The sequence below is a fragment of the Aspergillus flavus genome, chromosome 6, assembly GCF_009017415.1.
Source record: "Aspergillus flavus chromosome 6, complete sequence".
NCBI classification, from domain to species: domain Eukaryota; kingdom Fungi; phylum Ascomycota; class Eurotiomycetes; order Eurotiales; family Aspergillaceae; genus Aspergillus; species Aspergillus flavus.
Genome location: NC_092410.1, coordinates 3,679,245 through 3,696,252, shown reverse-complemented (window position 1 = coordinate 3,696,252; position 17,008 = coordinate 3,679,245). Strand labels below are relative to the sequence as shown.

General features: G+C 49.3%; 10 protein-coding genes across 10 annotated transcripts; 7 read left to right on the top strand and 3 right to left on the bottom strand.

Annotated features, from left to right (window-relative positions):
* Positions 1 to 35: 35 nt before the first annotated feature.
* Positions 36 to 2,736, top strand: F9C07_11573 (cysteinyl-tRNA synthetase; the record flags this gene model as incomplete). The annotated part of the gene is made up of 2 exons (XM_041286934.2): positions 36 to 539; positions 616 to 2,736. 2 exons carry the CDS (start codon positions 36 to 38, stop codon positions 2,734 to 2,736), a joined length of 2,625 nt encoding a protein of 874 aa, XP_041148603.2.
* A 778-nt stretch (positions 2,737 to 3,514) lies between these two features.
* Positions 3,515 to 4,623, top strand: F9C07_2074208 (uncharacterized protein; the record flags this gene model as incomplete). Its single annotated transcript, XM_041294183.2, has 3 exons — positions 3,515 to 3,598; positions 3,659 to 4,387; positions 4,480 to 4,623. Coding segments are annotated over 3 exons (957 nt in total), but the record flags the coding sequence as incomplete, so codon positions are not given.
* Positions 4,624 to 5,817: 1,194 nt separating this feature from the next.
* F9C07_11575 (uncharacterized protein) lies at positions 5,818 to 6,711 on the top strand (the record flags this gene model as incomplete). The annotated part of the gene is made up of 1 exon (XM_041286935.1): positions 5,818 to 6,711. The coding sequence occupies one exon, from the start codon at positions 5,818 to 5,820 to the stop codon at positions 6,709 to 6,711; it is 894 nt and encodes a 297-aa protein (XP_041148605.1).
* A 777-nt stretch (positions 6,712 to 7,488) lies between these two features.
* Positions 7,489 to 8,818, bottom strand: F9C07_2286761 (conidial hydrophobin RodA/RolA). Its single transcript, XM_071510851.1, has 3 exons — positions 7,955 to 8,818; positions 7,832 to 7,902; positions 7,489 to 7,782 (listed from the first exon to the last, which is right to left on the bottom strand). The coding sequence occupies exons 1-3, from the start codon at positions 8,280 to 8,282 to the stop codon at positions 7,726 to 7,728; spliced, it is 456 nt and encodes a 151-aa protein (XP_071368025.1). The 5' UTR covers positions 8,283 to 8,818; the 3' UTR covers positions 7,489 to 7,725.
* A 608-nt stretch (positions 8,819 to 9,426) lies between these two features.
* F9C07_11577 (uncharacterized protein) lies at positions 9,427 to 10,295 on the top strand (the record flags this gene model as incomplete). The annotated part of the gene is made up of 2 exons (XM_071507644.1): positions 9,427 to 9,606; positions 10,203 to 10,295. The coding sequence occupies 2 exons, from the start codon at positions 9,427 to 9,429 to the stop codon at positions 10,293 to 10,295; spliced, it is 273 nt and encodes a 90-aa protein (XP_071368024.1).
* A 52-nt stretch (positions 10,296 to 10,347) lies between these two features.
* On the bottom strand, positions 10,348 to 11,398 carry F9C07_11578 (uncharacterized protein; the record flags this gene model as incomplete). Its single annotated transcript, XM_071507645.1, has 3 exons — positions 10,348 to 10,425; positions 11,228 to 11,276; positions 11,337 to 11,398. 3 exons carry the CDS (start codon positions 11,396 to 11,398, stop codon positions 10,348 to 10,350), a joined length of 189 nt encoding a protein of 62 aa, XP_071368023.1.
* A 347-nt stretch (positions 11,399 to 11,745) lies between these two features.
* F9C07_11579 (uncharacterized protein) lies at positions 11,746 to 12,135 on the top strand (the record flags this gene model as incomplete). Its single annotated transcript, XM_041286939.1, has 1 exon — positions 11,746 to 12,135. One exon carries the CDS (start codon positions 11,746 to 11,748, stop codon positions 12,133 to 12,135), a length of 390 nt encoding a protein of 129 aa, XP_041148607.1.
* A 263-nt stretch (positions 12,136 to 12,398) lies between these two features.
* On the top strand, positions 12,399 to 13,633 carry F9C07_2286757 (uncharacterized protein). Its single transcript, XM_041286936.2, has one exon. The coding sequence runs from the start codon at positions 12,476 to 12,478 to the stop codon at positions 13,346 to 13,348; it is 873 nt and encodes a 290-aa protein (XP_041148608.1). The 5' UTR covers positions 12,399 to 12,475; the 3' UTR covers positions 13,349 to 13,633.
* Positions 13,634 to 13,813: 180 nt separating this feature from the next.
* Positions 13,814 to 15,023, top strand: F9C07_2286756 (putative ankyrin repeat protein). The gene is made up of 2 exons (XM_041294184.2): positions 13,814 to 14,406; positions 14,541 to 15,023. The coding sequence occupies exons 1-2, from the start codon at positions 14,178 to 14,180 to the stop codon at positions 14,978 to 14,980; spliced, it is 669 nt and encodes a 222-aa protein (XP_041148609.1). The 5' UTR covers positions 13,814 to 14,177; the 3' UTR covers positions 14,981 to 15,023.
* A 96-nt stretch (positions 15,024 to 15,119) lies between these two features.
* Positions 15,120 to 16,895, bottom strand: F9C07_2075280 (ceramide glucosyltransferase; the record flags this gene model as incomplete). Its single annotated transcript, XM_041286942.2, has 2 exons — positions 15,120 to 16,635; positions 16,747 to 16,895. 2 exons carry the CDS (start codon positions 16,893 to 16,895, stop codon positions 15,120 to 15,122), a joined length of 1,665 nt encoding a protein of 554 aa, XP_041148610.2.
* Between the last annotated feature and the right edge of the window lie 113 nt (positions 16,896 to 17,008).

The window sequence follows — 17,008 nt, the reverse complement described above, 5'->3', positions numbered from 1 at the left end:
ATCATTGGATGATGACCCTCTGGCGCATCCATTGAATGCTTGACTCAGGTTGGTTGTCAGGCTGGCCTCCAGGCACCCCTCCCGTAGTTTGGATTATTTGTCCCTCTTTTGGAGCTCCGTTCCTGATGCCCCTCACCTCTCACCGACTTCCTCGCCTGGTCTCCAATTTCCTCACTAATCGGTCGAAACAACGCTTGTCGCTCTTTTACCCTGTTGCCCTTCTCTCCAGATCCAGATCTATGGCCACCGCACGCCAACAACCGCAATGGCAGCAGCCACCCCTCCACCCTGAGGCCGAAAAAAGCCTGCCGCCGCTGAAAGTTTGGAACTCGTTAACGCGTTCGAAGAACCCTTTTATACCCATCGATAAGGAGGGCAAGAAAGTTTCTTGGTATGCGTGCGGACCGACTGTCTACGACGACGCCCATCTGGGCCATGCTAGAAACTATGTTAGCACTGATATCATTCGGCGTATCATGCGTGACTACTTCAAGTTCGACGTGAACTTTGTCATGAATATTACAGACGTTGATGACAAGGTACGCTATGAACCGTACCCTTTGCGATTCGGGCTGTCTTCACGACTGGGTGGAATGCGACGCTAATGAGTCACAGATTATCCTCAGAGGCCGACAACAGCATTTATTCACGGAGTTCACTTCCGAGCACCCTACGATCGATGGCGATGTCTTGGACGTTGCCAAAAAAGCATACACTGCATACATCAAGAAGAACCTGCCATTGCTGAGCCCAGATCTGCCCGTGTCTCAATATAAGGATGAGGTAGAGAAGACCTACGCTACCGTGCTGAATGGAGGACCGCTACCGGGCAACGAGAAGGCCGGTGACGATGAAGCGAAGGCTAAAATGCACATTAAAACTGTTGCATCAGCAGCAAAAGTAATCGCGGAGGCGGAACAATCGGGCGAGCGGCCTAAAGGCTTTGCGGAGAAGTTCTACACGGAAGCTCAAGATCTCCTTCTGCCGTACTTAGATTCATTAAAGGGAACCTCGATCAATGCGGACGACCATGGAATTTTCACCAAGTTGACCAAGAGATATGAGGAGCGGTTCTTGAAGGATATGCGGGATCTGAACGTCCTCGACCCTAACGAAATCACTCGAGTAACCGAGTATGGTGCAGAAATTGCTGATTTCGTGGAGAAAATTGTGAAGAATAACTTCGGCTACGTTACGGATGATGGCTCTGTCTACTTTGATATTGAAGCTTTCGAGGCTGCTGGCCACCCGTACGCCCGGCTGGAACCCTGGAACCGTTCAGATAGCAAGCTGTTGGCTGAAGGAGAAGGTTCCTTGACAAAGAAAGCTACAGATAAGCGATCTGCATCTGATTTCGCCCTCTGGAAGGCTTCGAAGCCTGGTGAGCCTAGCTGGGCGAGCTCCTGGGGTCGTGGAAGACCCGGATGGCATATTGAGTGCTCTGCCATGGCTTCCGCACGGTTGGGCAAGCAGCTGGACATCCATTCGGGTGGTGTCGACCTTGCGTTCCCTCACCATGACAACGAACTTGCGCAAAGCGAGGCATACTGGGCAGACAGCCATAACCATTCACACGACGAACAGTGGGTTAACTATTTCTTCCACATGGGACACCTGTCCATCCAGGGCTCTAAGATGTCTAAGTCTCTGAAGAATTTCACTACCATTCGTGAGGCATTGGAAAGGAAGGAGTGGACCCCCCGGAGCTTGAGAATTGTGTTCCTGTTGGGCGGCTGGAAGGATGGTGTTGAAATCACCGATGACCTTGTTAGCGCTGGTAGCTCGTGGGAGGAGAAGGTGAACAACTTTTTCATCAAGGTGAAGGACCCCGCTGCCCTGCAAGGTTCTGGCACGGACGATACTCTCGCCACTGCTTTGGCAGATGCCCAGAAGGCTGTCTATGAGCACCTGTGCGACTCGTTCAACACCCCGGGAGCCATGTATGCTATTTCTGAGCTTATCACGAAATACAACAGCGCCGACAAGTCAGCCGTCAACCCCAAGGACGTTGAGGCTGTTGCCCGGTGGGTGACTTCTATGGTCAATATCTTTGGCCTCAATGGCAAGGCTGCTGCCGACAGTCAAGAAATCGGATGGTCTGGTATTGACGTCCCCGAAGAGGCCAAGCCCTTCCTCCACCCACTGTCCTCCATGCGTGACTCTCTGCGACAGGCCGCACGGGCGAAGGAAGGAGTCAACGCCAAGACCATTGCTGAGATCGTCGATCGTGAAGCTCTTCCCGAGCAGGAGGTCACAGATTCCACGAAGCCTTATGCTGACGTCTTGAGCAATTTCCGTAACAAACTGTCGTCACTTGAGGAATCGAATAACATCAGCAAGGAGGTTTTGGCACTCTGCGATCGTGTTCGCGATATCGATTTGTTCGAAGTCGGCGTGTATCTTGAAGATCGAGACAACTTGCCTGCACTCGTTCGCCCAGTGACTCGCGAGTTGATCCAGGCTCGGGAAGAGAAGGCCAGGCGGGCGCAGCAAAAGCAGCTTGAAAAGGAGAAGAAGGAAAAGGAAGCCTTGGAAAGGCTGCAGAAGGGCAAGCTCAGCCACCTGGAGATGTTCCGGACAAACGAATATAGCGCGTGGGATGACGAGGGTCTCCCCACCCGCGATGCGGCTGGCGAGGAGATCGCTAAGAGCCGGGCTAAGAAGCTTCGGAAAGACTGGGAGAGACAGAAGAAGCTGCACGAGCAGTGGCTGGCCAGCCAAATGGGAGCAAAATAAAAGAGTTAGGATATTTCTGCTGATTTGTGGTTACATTCGCTTATACCTATATGCATTGATGGCGTTCTAGTTCCTCCAGCCATAAAGGAATCTATATACATGTTTTCGGGGTTACACTGTGTTCATTTGATGTTAGAGATGTGGTATAGTAGATACAAGCACTTTGTTCACACATTCTCTAGTCATGGGACTATGGCGAAGGGAATCATGTGCTCCCTATCAATCATTCATAAAAGCCGCCGCGTAATCACATGCGGGGATGGCATTCGCAACAACATGCTATGCGATGGGGACAAATGGCAAGGATCTTCCTATTTTATGCAAATATGCTACCATGTCATCCGTCATTCAGGACTTATTTCCCCAGCTGTCAACTTGCGGCATTCCCCCGCATTCTTGTTCTCTCCAGGGGCCGTCCTGAATATTAATCTCGCCGACCCGACCGTCGGTCGGCCACGAACCTCGGTAACTCTTCCCCACGGCAGAATCTCCGCGGGTACAAAGAAGTCGCATTCCTTTGCTGATCCGAAGGCCACTCTTTTAATAGCCTGTTGTTCGTGATACCCTTCACTGATAGATTATACATTCTCTGTTCATATTAATTATTGGAGCCACCGTCGAGTCGGCCGCTATCTAGAAGTACATACGCTCAATCTCAGTTGCATACAGTTAGAACAGGAACAAAATGGGCTTCAACACTGCACTGACAAGGAAGCTGGGCATCACAGGTACCTAGGCTTACTCCCCGGAGATATTGGTGTCTAACTAACCGCTCGCAGTCCCTGTCGTCCAGGGTGGTATGCAATGGGTTGGATACGCTGAACTCGCCGCAGCGGTCAGCAACGCTGGAGGCCTTGGAATCGTACGTATCAGATCACATGCGAAAGCAAATGAAGACGAATATCGCTGATTATCCATCCAGCTCACTGCCCTCACCCAACCCACCCCCGAAGACCTCCGCAAAGAGATCCGGAAATGTCGCTCCATGACCAAGAAGCCCTTCGGTGTCAACCTGACTCTCCTCCCCGCCCTTGTGCCCCCAGACTACGCTGCCTACGCCCAGGTTATCATCGATGAGGGTGTCAAGATTGTCGAGACGGCCGGAAACAACCCCGGTCCGGTGATTACCCAGCTGAAGAAAGCCAACACCACTATCCTGCACAAGTGCACGACAATCCGTCACGCTAAATCAGCCGTCAAGCTGGGTGTTGACTTCCTGTCCATCGACGGTTTCGAGTGTGCTGGCCACGTCGGCGAACATGACATCACCAACTTCATCCTCCTCAACCGCGCCCGTCAGGATCTGGGCGTCCCCTTCATTGCATCGGGCGGATTTGCAGACGGATACGGCCTGGCCGCGGCCCTGTCACTGGGCGCCGAAGGTATCAACATGGGCACGCGGTTCATGTGTACGATCGAGGCCCCCATCCACCACAACGTGAAGGAGGCCATCGTGAAGGCCGAGGAGACAGACACCGCCCTGGTGCTGAGACGGTGGAAGAACACAACCCGTCTGTTTGCCAATAAGGTCTCTAAGGAGGCTCTCAAGGTGGAGAAGGAAAGCAAGTCCGGAGAGTTCAGTGACGTTGCCCCGTTCGTCAGTGGCAAGAGGGGTAGGGAGGTTTTCTTGAACGGTGATGTCGATTTCGGAGTATGTGTATCCTATTTTTGCTTAGTCTCGTCCCTCTCCCTTTAGGATTCCAGGGGAAACGTGCCGAATCCTTGCTAACCGTTCCATTTTAGGTCTGGACTGCCGGTCAGGTCATCGGTTTGATCCATGATATTCCCACCTGTGCACAGCTGCTCCAGCGCATTGAGAAGGAGGCCCTGGAATCGATGCAGCGGAACCAGTCGTTGTACACGGCAACGCCGCAGAGCAAGCTTTAAGTGGCTGTTTGTTTTGTTCTCATAGGTTTTCTTCGATACTTTGTTACCAGGCACAGAGACTTTGTATGTAAGGCATAGAACTAGTGATACTACGGCAATGCAATGATGACATGGACAGTTGGTGCATGACAAATAGTACAACCATCCCTTGCAGCCCTTGAAATAAGCAGAACGCCACACCCCCCAAGAAAGGAGGGCAGAGAAGAAAAGCCACAAAATCAGGAAAAAGAAAAAAAAAACCCCCGACACCCACGAAGTCGGGGTATTGATAAAAAAAATCCCCAGAAATCGTACACGTTCGCTGCACGAAAATTGGCATCTCACGAGCCCCCGACCCAAGAGTCAGAATTAGCCCTAACCCGCAGCCTAGCACCCTCAACGCTACAAAGTACATGTTGTACAACAACTTACCACCTCTAACCTCCCTTACTCTCCCAGAGGTCCAGCATACATGGAATTCTTATTAAGATCAACCCTGCAATCACCATAATAACCTCACATTTACACAAACTCCCGCACACACACCGCCAAAGTCACCAATCAATCCCATACTTTCCCCGCGGAAGTAAAACCCAGATACTAGGAACTTAGTAGCTAGTAGCACAACAGCCCTTAACACGAAATGCATCCTTACATCCCATTGCACCTGCTACCCTTACCCTCCTTACATTTAAACCAAACTCAACCTCTAGAAGAACCACAAAGGTAAACATGGAAAGCGGGCCAGGAACCAGGAACCAAAGTCAAAAAGTGCCCGGTCGTAGTAACAGGGCAACCGCATATAACCCCTCCCCTCGAAGACCGCCATCCCTCACTCACTAACTCATCACCACCAGCAACAAACTACTCCTTCACCCACTCAACCGGGAGTAACAGTACAGCGCATACTATACATATACATCCCCACTGCATAAGTCAGGTACCATCCTGCAAGAATCAACGCACCTCGACTATCCCTATACTACATTCCCCACCTGGGGTTGTGTCCAGGGAAAGAGAAGAAAGAGACCTTCCATTCCCCCGCAATCAATATAGCCCAAAACGAACAAATCCAAACAAAAACAGCGGCTTTATCGATAGTCATATAAACCCTCCTCGATCGACCCCTCATCACCTGTCACGGAGGGTGTTCGTCCAAGTCCAGACGAAGTTAAAAACTGGATAAGAGGGGAACAACGGGATAAGAAGAAAACAATGAGTATCTTATCTAAGATCTTCAGATCCTGTCTTCAGGGTCGACGGAGACAGAGACATAAACAGAAACATGATCGTGACACGCCTCCGGCTGTGCCGCCTAAGGATCCGGTTCCTTATTCGTGTCCTCCTGGGATGAAACCTGATTTGGTGAAGAAGCCGTCTATTCGGATCGTGGAGAAGGATGAGGATGATGAGGGGAGACCTGGGTCTCGGTGTGGGGGTGGTTATGGGAAGGGGGTTGAGGCGCCTGTGAAGGTGTCTGAGGAGACTATTGTTGCTGTTGAGGGGGATACTGGGTTTGAGGCTGTGGAAAGGAATTTCAAAGATGAAGAAGGTGAACAGAATGAAGAGAAAGAGTGTGATCAAGACAAGCAAGATGATACGGAATCACACTGTATCCCCGAGAGACCGCAAAGGAAAAACACCGTCAAGGGTCCCGAGGTCAGGAGTCGGATGATCGAAGACATCCCCGAAGAAACCGACACAGAGACCGAATCGAAGACAAACGAACCCGACCAAGAAACAGACACAACAATCCCAGCCAAAGATGAAAAGGGCATGCCAGCCTGGCGGGTCAGTCGCCGCAAATCTCTCGTCGAGATCATCAACCTCCTGCAAGCTACTGCGGCGTCGGCGCCCAAATTATCCAGTATCCGACTCCCCAGCATCCCGCCCAAATCGCCGCTTCGCACGCGCGGCTCGGTGGCATCGCTCTCTTCGTCCGCGTCTTCGGCCACGATGACGGAAGATGAGCCAGCCAATCTGAAGAAAGAACGAAGGATGGCCGCGGTGATGTTTCGTAATGGTCGGTTTGGGAACCGCAAATCGGCGGATGAGTCGATGATAACATCAGATACGGCTACCGGTAAGGAGAAGCCTCTTTTTTGCTAGGAATGGCGTTTGGGGTTCGGGGTTTTTTCTTTGGTGTACTTGGTCGATATCAGGGGGTTTTGTTTCCTTTCTGAGGATGTTTTGGACTGGGAATTCTTGATGTGTATACTATTTTGGGGGCTTTTGTACAGGTGATCTTCTGGTGTGGGGGATGTATGATATTGGTGTGTTCATCTTTCTTTTCGACGATGTCTTATGTATGAATAGTATCAATTCAAAGTCAGAGAATGCAGTGGAAATTCGTCAATGTAGGGACTGTATCGGAACTTATCCCTGGTAGACTATTAGTATCAGTCATGATTCATTTGTAGTGTCTAACCTATGATGATGATAAGTGTACTAAGAAAGATATCCACGAGAATCGACCCCTTGTTGTAACTAACGATCCACGATAAACTCGATACTGATACATCAAATGGTCATGGCGCCGAAGGAAAAGACGTAGAGCGTTGTCAAGACCTCAGCGATCACGCGTTTGTAGGTGACGCGTAACAACTATAGAAGACTTGCTATGCGAACAGTGGAATGTTTTCACTCAAGAGATAGGTTGGCTCCATCTCTTCTGCGAATATGGGAACTATCAAGGGTAGACTCAAGTCTCTTGCTCATAAAAGAGGAATGAGCCCGTCCGGCACAACATAAACGGGGTGCATAGTAATAAAATGATGGTTTTCAAGGAGTTTGGACTGCAGATAAATTGGTAGACGGGAACAGGATTCCAAAAGTACTACGGAATAAATGATAAACTACAATTCTACAATGGGAAAAGAAAAAAGGTTGAGCAAATAAAAAGTCTATTTATTAAGCTGGCTAGCCATGAACTATTTCCAGTGGTAATGCTGGAACATGAGGCTGCACATCAAAATCAGAATGCAAACAGAACAGTCTTCTCACTCCGAGGGTTCCACGACACGAGAAGCCAGTACAGGACACAGAAAAGGACACTATGGAAACATTTCATAGCCATTTTCCATCCCGTGCTCCTCGAGCTACCAATTTCGCGAATGCAATCGCTTACAGGAGAGAGCCGAGAGCGATGCAAGGAAGACCAATACCGACGAGGTCGCCATCCTGTGATTGTTAGTGAAAGCTGGGTATATTGTGCATTGATTCTACTTACGGCGCTGGACTTGGTGTTCTGGCAGCAAGAGATGGGCTGCTTGCACTGCTCCTGAGGAGAGGCGATGGGGACTAAGCTTTGTTAGTATGCCATTGGCTATATCTCATGTTGCTAGATACTTACTGATGGGGATAACAGGGATGTTGGTGCACTCATCCAAGAGACCAAGACCCTGGGAGCCCTGTCCGGCACCGAGGAGGTTGGAGAGGAGGCCAGCAAGGAGACCCTCCTCAACCTGGGTGAAGTCACCGGTCTTGACGGTCTTGTTGCAGCAGGTGAGCTGAGCCTGGTCACCACACTTGTCGGCGGCCTGCTTGGTGGTCAACTCCTTAGGGAGAGGGAAGTCGTTCTTGGAGTGTCCGACTTGCTGGCCAGCGCCAGTGCCAGAGGCAGGAGGAAGAGCGGCAACGGCAGTAGCCAGAGCAAGAACAGCGGCGACGGAGAACTGCATTGTGATGGTGGTTTTGGTTTTGAACGAGGGTAGACTCGGAGAAGTTTGTAAGCGAGAGAAGCTTGTCTTGGAGAAGACTGAACTGTGAAGAGTGAATGAGAGTGAATTGAGAGTGTTGATGAAGAACTGATTTGGTCGATGAAGACGACTCCTTATATAGACAAATCTGGTGGTCTGTGAGCTACCTTCAAGGCCCTCATTTGCACTCGACCGCTATGTTTTCGAGGGAGAATGAGGCCTGTTGCCACTCCTCCAGGAATGCAACACGCAAGGAATGGCCCTCATCCATCTCACTGCTTCCCCCATCGTAGGATAGTAGATCCTTGGGCCTGAAGACGTCTGCCCCAGCCAACGGTATGGATCTACCAAACAATTTCCCTATGCTTGCCTGAGCAGTGGGATGCCAGTCCTGCAGCATACCACAACCGTGCAGGACAGAACTTTCATCTTGCGTTGCATACAAGACCGTGTCTCATTCCTCCTGTCTTGACCCTGTTGAACGCTATGCAACCCGTAGATCCCCCTCGACGAAGCCGTTTACGTTACATTAAGTTATGCTTTTGAAGCTAGAAAAATATGTCTACCAATGATATATGACATTGACATAAGGCAACTCGGACGAGGTCCAACACTCACACGACTTGTTTACTTCTACCTCATGACCAAGTAATCGTATACCTCGTGCGGTAGGCCGTAGCTATCGTCCATTGAGCCTCGTGCGGCATGCAACAGCCATACCGGAAGATCGAACTAACAAGTAAAGTTGCAGGGCGCTTGCAGTGCATGGTCCGGGCAACGAAAGTCCGCGGATTCATTGGTTCTCCCTTTCGGTATCCCCGTCTCACCAGCTTCTCAACGCCCATGTGGGCAAGGGGTACAGGCAAGGGGTTACCGCACTAGTTGCTGTCTAATTTCCGCAATCAGGGAACTTCCATAACATCTGGCACTGGTTCCACTATCTGCCTGTCCAACTGTTAGGAACTCTACTACTGCACGGTCCAAGTTCATTTTTTCCTGTTTTACGTAGGGATTTCGTAGGGACTCCGCCGGGTTCACCCGACTCAGACAATGTTTAATGACCCACGGCATAGCCATGGGAAATGTACTGTCCCTCAGACACTCACTTTCGGATCAGCAAAAGAAAATGACTGGAATGTCTCCTTCGTTCAGTTCTGATGTCATCTATTCAGGTCTGGTGCCCGCGTTTGGTAAGAGCTGGTGGGATCACGAGACTGTGCATGTCACGATGGCCTTTGCGGGCTTTGGGTCTCTCTTACTGGTCAATGGGCATGCCAGGGCTCGTGTTCCTGAGGCTCTTGATGAGGTTTGAGTAGGCCTCTAGACGCTACTGGTAGTACTAGGTAGTATAGTGACCAGATCATGGACCTCTAAGACTATGAGTCTATGACTTTCCAGCGAAGCCGTTGTGAGAAAAGTACTGTAGATTTGACATAAGTAGTGTATGAATTAGGATTTCATCCAGAAAAAATTATGATATATGCTCCTAAATAGTACAGTGTATAGATTGGTTGTGCAGTATTGGTGGTGATATGAGAATATATATATTTTGGGGTATGAACACACGGGTATACGTTGTAGGGTACTAGCTATACAGAATAATCACTTACATTAACATGACTTCTAATTACTATCTTTCTTTTGTAAAAAGTGTAGACTATGGTTCTAGTTTATCAAATTTAACACCGAACTGTCAACATTGCTACTATATATCGTTGTAAATGTAAAGGTGCTATTGATGTTGTTGAAACCTTTCATAGTACTATACAAGGTGACCATACATAAAATTACTAATATAATTGCTACCTTACCACTGCAAAAATATACCTAGAGACTTGATAGAGCCTGAGATTATCTTTTTATCTTAACTGAAGTATCTAACTGTCTGTTTGTAGATTGTAGTTCATTCAACCAGCACCAACATCTGCCTTCCACAGTTCCTATACTCTCTCCAAGACCATCCACCGACAACAACAAAGACAACAAAACCAGTAAGACCCCCTACATAAGCTAATGTGGTCTCGTACATTATACCCGCCGTGGTGCATTAATGCAAGATCAAGATTCCCTCGAAAACATGGGGATTCATCAGTATCGCCGAGTAAACACCGATGTTTAGACCGCTCTACACAGCACCAGCTTACGTTACCTGCTTCAAGCTAAGAGAAAAATCACTATGGTTACAATTTTCCATGAATAATAAATTCTTACACCGACATTGTGAGGGCTATCTAGTTATCCTGATGGCCCTTGTCTCCCTATCCCTTGACTGAATGGACCCCGACCAAATTAAACCCCGGCCAAATGCCTTTCCAGCCGCAGAGATTGATCGCCACTCTCTGTACTCAGCGCCAACTTCCAAGAACAGCAAATACCGGGTCTCGTATTCTAGGGGGAAAAGGATCCGCATTCTGGGACGAAGTATGAACCCATGCGTCGGACTTCTTTGGTTTGTTTTGGTCGATTGAGCAGGATTTGGTCCATCCTGAATTCGGGGTCAACTTCGTCCCTCGCTCGCGGTGGTTGAGATTACTATGTGCCCTCACTTTTGTTAAAATGGCTGGCGAGAGAGTCACTTGTGGTGAGGGACTGTAGGTGTTAAAGGCGGTTGGGATTTGGGGTGCCTGGGCTGTCTCAGGCAGGAATTGTTTGCCTGTTGCTGAGTGGCCTCAGGCTGTCAATATACACGTGAAGTTTCTGTTAAGGATGTAAGTAGTGGGTTATGAATGGAGTATTCTCACTGGATCCTATTTCTTTCTTTGTTTCATGTATGTTAGAATCTCTTTTATTCTTCTTTTGCCTCTTTGAATCTTGACTGAAGATACCCATAGTAATTTGATTTAGATATAGCAGCATAAAATGCATTAACCCAAGCAAAGAATTAAATTAGAGAATCAACAATGTAAATTTCAGCTAACTATTCCTACTAGAGATACATGAATTAGATTCTCATTCATCACCGTTCCAGTTCCGTTCCTAAACATACTACTATCCATGAATGTTTACCTGTGTTATCCAACTCAAAATTGTACATACAAATCAAGCACCACCACCCGAAAAAGCCACACAAGCTTAGCAAATGCTTGAAATATCCTCATCACTAAAAGTAAATTAAATTCAGAAGCCACTACTACATTAGTGTAGGTAACTATTCAGTGTACGTAGCATCGGATCACCTGACAGGTGCCAACAAAATGACAGCAAACGGCATTGCCCAAGACGGCGGCCATACCCAGGATGCCATCCCGTTAAAGTGTCACTGGCATGGACACCTGCCTAAATAGGCCGGAGAAATCATCCAACCCATCAAACACAACCACCAATACTACCTTCCTGTCATTCCTACCGAGTAAACTTATTCTTTCTAAAACCATCCCAAACCCCCACAAAAACCCACCCTACGAATCTAGAAGTAGCCAAAGAGTAAAAAAAAAAAAAACACAAAATGGCAACCTACTCAGTCTACCTCATGGCCGAAAGCGGCCTCCCGCGCGACCACCACGCTATCTTCGTCGAGACTTACGAGAACGGTCCCTCCACTGGCCACCTCTACCACGTCAAAGGGAATATCCAAGAAGGCATGATCTTCGAGCATCGGGCTGAGCAGCCGCCGGAGGAGATCCCGGGGTTCTGTGGCAAGGAGAAGCTTGGTGTGGTCGCGGTCGCGGAGTACGGGCGCGTCTTGGGGATTTGCGAGGGCGTGCCGGTGCCCAAGAAGCAGTTTCAAGGGGCGAAGAGGTTGTATCCGCGGGAACCGTTGAGACGGTGTCAGGAGTGGGTTGCTGAGGCTGTTGATGCTTTGAAGGGGGAGGGTGTTTTAATTGGGAGTGATTAGTAGCTTAGTAGGCTATTCTGTTTACGTGGGGGTTTTACTGGGGTTAGGGAGACATTGCTTTTTTGTTTTTTTCTTTTTCCTTCTTTATTTCCTTCTTCTTTTGTTGGTATTTGTTTTTGTTCTTCAGATGTGAGGATCGTATAGATATTATGATCATGATGTTCATATTCGATACGAGATACTGGGGAAGAAGGATGGCTAGTCCCGATATGGTTAGCGTGGTCGCGATACGGCGTCGGCATAATTCAATTCAATCACTCACACTCAACCCGCAGTATCTCTGCACTTCAGCCACAGCTCTGACGCGCCCTTTCTAGGGAACAAGAAGTGCTAATCAAAAATGTCCGAGATGCCCCACAAGCACGCAACTGACAATCCGTCAGCATCCTCGTCGGAGGGGCGAAATGACCCAGTGACCCAGGAAGAGAACAGCCCCGAAGGAGACCGGACACAGACACCAGATAGGCCCACGGAGGACACAAGGGAAGGGCAACAACAAAAAGGAAAAGAGCGTGAGGGAAATGAAGAAGTAAATAAAGAAAATGCCTCTGAGCGTGAGGACGGTCAAGAGGAGGAAGGAGAAGCTTCAGCGCCACCATTACCAGATGAAGAGGTCCCACCACCGCTTCCCAACGAGGCTCCTCCCGGTGATGACGATGGGTGGGAACCTGTCTGGGATGCCAACGTTGGAGCGTACTACTTCTATAACCGCTACACGGGCGTGTCGCAGTGGGACAACCCTCGCGTGCCAGAGGCAGCGGCACCGGCGCCGGCGCCAGCAGGTCCTCCTGGCGTAGAAGCCAGCGCTCCGTCCCCGGAGAAGCCCGCGCCGGTGGTAGGTGGCTATAACCCTGCCATCCACGGTGACTACGATCCGACGGCTCCGTACGCCCAGCAGTATGAGCAGCCGCCCGAGGATATATCTGCCGTGGTTCCCGGTACGGATCACTACGCTGCGGTTGGCGCGTTCAACAGGTTCACCGGGCGATGGCAGAATGAATCACAGAACCCCGAGAACCATAATGATCAGAATAAATCCTACCGGCAGATGAATGCCTTCTTTGATGTGGATGCTGCGGCCAATAGCCACGATGGAAGGAGCCTGCGGGCGGAGCGGAGCGCTAAAAAGCTCACCAAAAAGGAACTGAAAATGTTCAAGGAGAAACGAAGAGAGAAGAAGGAGGAAAAGCGAAGGGCATGGCTACGCGATTGACCGGATTCAATCCACAGGCGATGTCTTGTCATTGAGATACCTTTTGTTTTATACGGACGGGCTTGGGCGTTTGTACTGTAGTTCATGGGTCGCATACGATAGAGCAGCGTGTACTTTCATTTCTGACAATAAATGTAACATATTTATCTGCTCCATCCCTCGCGTAACTGCTCACCGAGCTCTATACAGAGTAGATGAAGATGAGAGTAATTCAGGTATGAAATGCCGACAAATGATCCACCAGATCACATGACCCGACATCAAAGTTCTCAGCAACCATCCGATGCTTCACAAAATCGAGTATAGCACCCTCAAGAATATATATATATAATCAAGGTATGTGAATTTCTTATTCTGAATGCGCTATGCCCCGTATACCAAAGACCCCCGTGTAAAATTTGCACTCATGCCACTCATATATGCATATGTGGGGTGTTGAAGACTGAGGGGTTGATATACTATCACAAAAAAAAAAAAAAAAAAAAAAAGGCGACGGGGATGTGATAGATGATAGAAACTCTACAAAAGGTGCAAGCCGCATTTTGACTTCGAGATCGAATTTCCATCATTATCTACCATCTTATCTCCCTTTTTCAATTATTTTTTCAATAAATCTTTAATATGACATCTGTTGGGCATCAAATACATATAAACCTCTATAACATCCCACCCCACCATCGCCATCAAAAACCACACCATCCAGAAGAAACCACTAACAAACCCCCAGATACCCAAAAATCCCAAATTCAAGAGTCACACAGACTTTGAACAAACTCGTCACAAGCACGTGATCTCAAAAGCGTCAAGAGACCTAGACAGAGAGGCAAAAATGTCCACAAAGACCCCTATCACATTAACCGTCGACGCAATCGACGACCTCATTTACGACGCCCGCGCCGGCGATCTCGAGGCCCTCAAGTCCGACCTGGCGGCCTTGAGCGCCCAGCACAGCTGCCCGCAGGCCTGGATCGTAGCGTCGGCGATCGACTCCGAGCCTGAAGAGGAGGGTGGTTCGGGATCGTGCCTTTTGCATTTTCCTGCGGCGAATGGGAATGAGGGTATGTACTTCCTTGTCTCTTTTTTTCTCTTTTTTTTTTTTTTTCTTCTGGAGAGTTAAGGTTGTTTGTTTTGGGGAGGGTTTCAGGGAGTGGATGTTTAGGATTAGATGGGAAAGGCTAATTGGGTATTTTAGAAATCTTGAACTTCCTCCTGGGAGTGCTCACTCAGGGTGAGACTCAGCTGGATCAGGCTCAGGTTGCGGCTGTTATTAACCACCGTAATCACTCGGGGAACACGGCGTTGCACTGGGCGGCGCTGAATACGCATCTGGAGTGCGTGAAGGCGCTTGTTGGGGCTGGTGCTGATATCTCCGTTAAGAATGATGCTGGATTAGATGCTGTTTTCCTTGCTGAGAGGGCTGATTGGTCGACTGAGGAGCAGGGCGAGGAGCAGGATGAGGTCGAGGTTGAAATAGAGGCTGAGGCTGAGGCACAGAAGGGTCAAGGCGATGCTGGGAAGATGTCTAAGGGGAGACAGGTCGCGGAGTGGTTGCTGGGTTCGGAGAAGGGTGGTGAATTGGAAACTGGTGCTGGGGAGAATGCTCCTGCTGCTGCGGAGGTGTCGACGCAATGATTTACGCTGTTTATTGTTTTTATAGATCTGTTGGAATTGGATAGAAAAGTTCTTTATATTTTTTTAACGATTTCATTCAGTGATATTCGTACATTCGTCCCTCGTTCCTTCGAAGTGCTATGACCCACGTATCTATCTTTCAGTTCCCTTGACCGACTGGGGCTTGTTTGGAGTTAGGCTGGGGTGTCTTTTCACTACCAATCTCTCGAACTTTCATGTCGAGTCCGACTCGGAATCGCCGGTTGCGCCAAGTAACAGTTACGCCACCGTAGAAGGCCCAGATCCATATGGGGAGGGCCAAGAATTCGCGTCCAAGCCACGCTGAGAACCACTGAAAAAATGTTCGTCTGGTTAAAGAGCCAGACGGAGGCCGTGCAAAGGATGGCGTGTCCTCATCGAGCTCAACAGATTTGGCGGAATGTAACTTGATATACAGCGTCCAATCGGTCAGTATCCAGACCGCCAAGCTGAGGAAGAAAAAGGCGAAGAAGGCAGTCCATGTGGTCATATAAGTTGCACAACAGAACCCTTTTTCCTGCAAGAACTGAGCCAAGGACGTGGTTACTCCCCAGGCACCGTAACACGAGCACAGCAAGGACTCCGTGCCCGGCTCGACCAAGGTTGCTAGGAGAACGGTGAACTTGCGGACGCGTAGCCAACGAACCCGGCGTGCGATGTAGTCCCCAACGCTCATGTTTCCGACAGGCTGAATAGCCAGATCTCCAAAGACCATGCCATGCTTGCCAAAACGCTCGCCTTTCTCCTTCTCCTCGCGGACGCGATTCTTCCAGAGAAGGTCCCCGATCAGATGATCCTCGCAAATATTGTCGGAAAAGTAATCGATACCGGGGTTGCGCTTGTGGGGATCGGTAGGGGACGGTGTTGTCAGATAATCGAGGTGCGACCGCCGGAACATGTTGGATTTGCCTACGATGCAGGGTGCGATGAGGACTGTGTTGATTGCGGTGTACATTTTGGCATGAGAAGACGAAAGAAACAGTTCTTCTAGACGGCCTCCACCTGTTGCAAGAGTGCCCTGTTCGTGTTTGGAGATAGTCGGTGCTGAGGACACATCGCTGTTTGAATCTGCATCGCCGTTGGTATAAGACTCCACTAGTGCATTTTGCTCCTCTGTCGAACTGGCACCGCTAGTGACGTCCACCACGAGTGGCAAATGATGCACGAATTTGTACTTTTTGCCCGAAGTAGCACCAAGTCCGCAAAGCCGGTCGACCATCCTCCCACAGACTCCTTTGCCTACCCAAACATTGCAATCTATGATCCAGACAATATCACCCTTCGCCTCTCTATAAGCCCGGCTCATGTTCCGAATCTTTGGATTTGGTCCCAGGTCGTAGACACATTCCCCATTTGGCTGGAGCAAAGGATCCTCTTCCTCGATGAAGATGCGTGCACCGGCGTGGGGAAAATCAGATACAAGCTTTTGCAGGGTTGGGTAGCCAGGATCGCTTCGAGAGGCGACGCAAAAATAGACGGTCAGTTTGTCGGCAGGATAGTCCTGACGGAAGGTCGAGGCCAGACAATCATACAGATTCGGCTCGAGGCCTTTGACGGGTCGGATCGCGGTAACATGGGGAGCGTCGGAGGCAGTTGCGGAGTGGGATTTCCGGGGTCTTTGGAGAAAGTATCGCCATCTGTTTGAGACCGCATTAGTTTGTGTTACAGTAAGCATAGGTTTAGAACACCCAATAGAGAAGAGAAAACACATCGGAAAAGGGAATCAAACGCCGAATAGGAAGCTTTACATTTGAAAGTATCCCAGATAACAAACCAAGACCACGGTTGTATACCAGATCAGACACCCCCAACCCACGATTACAGACCACTGGAGCCCGCCATGGCTAATGGTCGGTCCAAAATCGAGGGAGATCGAACGCGATTGAAGCTTTAGCATAGGCGGATATCGATGCGGTGAGAGACAAATACGGTTGGCAAAGAAAAGATGTAGTGTCAACGTCGCAACAACATTCTATGGACGGGGGGCAAGCTGGAGAAGTGAAGTGCGGA